Source organism: Pristiophorus japonicus, chromosome 2, assembly GCF_044704955.1.
Source record: "Pristiophorus japonicus isolate sPriJap1 chromosome 2, sPriJap1.hap1, whole genome shotgun sequence".
NCBI classification, from domain to species: Eukaryota; Metazoa; Chordata; class Chondrichthyes; family Pristiophoridae; genus Pristiophorus; species Pristiophorus japonicus.
In genome coordinates, this window is record NC_091978.1 from 233,880,056 (window position 1) to 233,882,595 (window position 2,540).

The 2,540-nt window shown below is 50.7% G+C and overlaps 1 protein-coding gene across 1 annotated transcript; it reads left to right on the forward strand.

Moving 5' to 3' along the window:
- The first annotated feature begins 573 nt into the window (after nucleotides 1-573).
- On the forward strand, nucleotides 574-951 carry LOC139233338 (histone H2B 1/2-like). Its single transcript, XM_070863892.1, has one exon. It carries the CDS (start codon nucleotides 577-579, stop codon nucleotides 949-951), a length of 375 nt encoding a protein of 124 aa, XP_070719993.1. The 5' UTR covers nucleotides 574-576.
- The last annotated feature ends 1,589 nt before the right edge of the window (nucleotides 952-2,540 follow it).

A 2,540-nucleotide genomic window follows, 5' to 3' on the forward strand; every position in this document is an offset into this window, starting at 1 on the left:
ATCCACCACAGATCCAATCCACATCCGGACCAGGGTCAAGCAAGGCCAGATCATCGCACCAATGCTCTTTTCGATCTTTCTTGCTGCAATGCTGCATCTCACCCTTATCAAGCTCCCCACTGGAGTGGAGCTAAATTATAGAACAGATGGGATTCTGTTCAACCTCCGCCGCCCCCAGGCCAGATCCAAGGTTGTCCCATGCTCTGTCATTGAACTACAGTATGAAGATGACACTTGCATCTGCGCACACTCGGAGGCTGAACTCCAAGCCATCGTCAATACCTTCACCGAGGCATACGAGAGCATGGGCCTTGCGCTTAACATCCATAAGACAAATGTCCTCTACCAACCTGACCCCGCCACACAGCGCTTCCCCCCAATTATCAAAATCCACAACGAGGCCTTGGACAATGTGGACCATTTTCCAAACCTCTGAAACCTACTGTCAGCAAGAGCAGACATCAACGACGAGGCCAACACCACCTTCAGTGAGCCAGCACAGCATTTGGTTGCCTGAGGAAGAGAGTATTTGAAGACCAGGACCTCAATCCGGCACCTGTTTGACTGAAAAAGACGATGCCTGAGGGGAAGAAGGCAGTTCCGAAGAAGGGCGCCAAGAAAACCATCGCTAAACCCTCAGTGAAGGGCGGCAAGAAGTGTAGAAAGTCGAGGAAGGAGAGCTATTCCATCTACATCTACAAAGTGATGAAGCAGGTCCACCCCGACACCAGCATTTCCTCCAAGGCCATAGGCATCATGAACTTGTTTGTGAATGATATTTTTGAGCGCATCGCGGGTGAGGCTTCCTGCCTGGCCCATTACAACAAGCGCTGCACCATCAGCTCCCGGGAGATCCAGACCATCGTGCGCCTGCTGCTGCCCGGGGATCTGGCCAAGCACACCTTGTCAGAAGGGACAAAGGCGGTGACCAAGTACACCAGCTCCAAGTAAAACTCCCGCTGTCCTGGAAGATCCAAGCTTATGGTCTACAGGGCTGTAGTGATACCCGCAGTCCTCAGAGACGTGGACTATATATAGCAAACACCTCAAGACGCTGGAGAAGTACCACCAGTGCTGCCTCTGCAAGATCCTGCAAATCCATTCCCAGGATAGATGCACCAATGTCAGTGTTCTCAGTCAGGCCAACATCCCCAGCATCGAAGCATTGACCACACTCGATCAGCTCCGTTGGACGGGCCACATTGTCCACATGCCCGACACAAGACTCCCAAAGCAAGCGCTCTACACAGAGCTTCAACACGGCAAGTGAGCCCCAGGTGGGCAGAAGAAACTCTTCAAGGACACCCTCAAAGCCACCTTGATAAAGTGCAACATCCCCACCGACTCCTGTGAATTCCTGGCCCTCGACCACCCAAAGTGGAGGAAGAGCATCCGGGAGGGCGCTGAGCACCTCGAGTCCCATCGCCGAGAACAAGGAGAAACCAAACGTAGACAGCAGAAGGAGCGTGCATCAACCCAGGCTCTCCACCTGTGACAGAGACTGTAGGCCCCGCATTGGACTCCTCAGTCACCTGAGAACTCACTTTTACAATGGAAGCAAGTCATCCTTGACTCCGAGGGACTGCCTATGATGATGATGATGATGATGATGAATGGTATGTGTACCCTAGCTACAGATGACATATCTAACTCATCTCTTTACTCTCCCACAGGTGTAATCATTGGCTCCCCAAGGAATGTTGGCTATCTGGACATTGCATTTTAATATTTCTCACTGCAGGAAAAGCTGGCAGCCTGTTGTGGAAGAGGCCCAGGTACTTTTCCATGTTGTACTCGAAATCTACATCTGATGGGCGAGGGTGGTCTGGAAAGTTACAATGGCCAGGAGAAGACAATTCATCACAGGCAATGGGCAAAAATGGAGGGTCCATTGTTAAGCAATGTGAACTGGTCAGTGATCAAGCCATTACCTGGAATGAGATAACCCCGGGAGGTGGGAAACCATGGAAAGCCATTAAGCCCCAGACTGGTTGGAAGCGAAATCCCATCACCAGCCATCACTGGAATACACGTGGGCCACTCAGACAGAAGCCTCGAAACAAGGAAAATCTTTATTTGGCCAGAAAAGGCAAACAGACTTTGGATATAAAAGATGGCCGCTCTCGCTTGCTTCACCTCTACAAGGACCGAGCACTCCATCTGGGATGGAGAGAAGAAACCATAGACAGTACGGAACCAGGAGAGGCACGTTTTCACCAGGAGAAGCAGCGAATAAACCAATGAATAGGTGAGCATCATCCCTGCCCACGCATCTTTAAGATCACAGCCACTGTGTGAGGTGTCATGTGTTCTCCCAACCAAGCCTTAGGAGGGTTTTAGTGGGGAGGTTTTTCTGCGAGAACCATAGGGGTACGCCCAGTCAGTCGGTACAGATTCAGGGGTAAACTGTGGATCCGAGCAGAGGATTTAGATGTTGGGTACTTCGCGATAGGGGCGATTTAGACACGCCAGGGTATTGGATTGTATTACATCATCACTGTGTTTATTTGTAGTTTTGCTGTGTTGAGGTAGCTTTAATA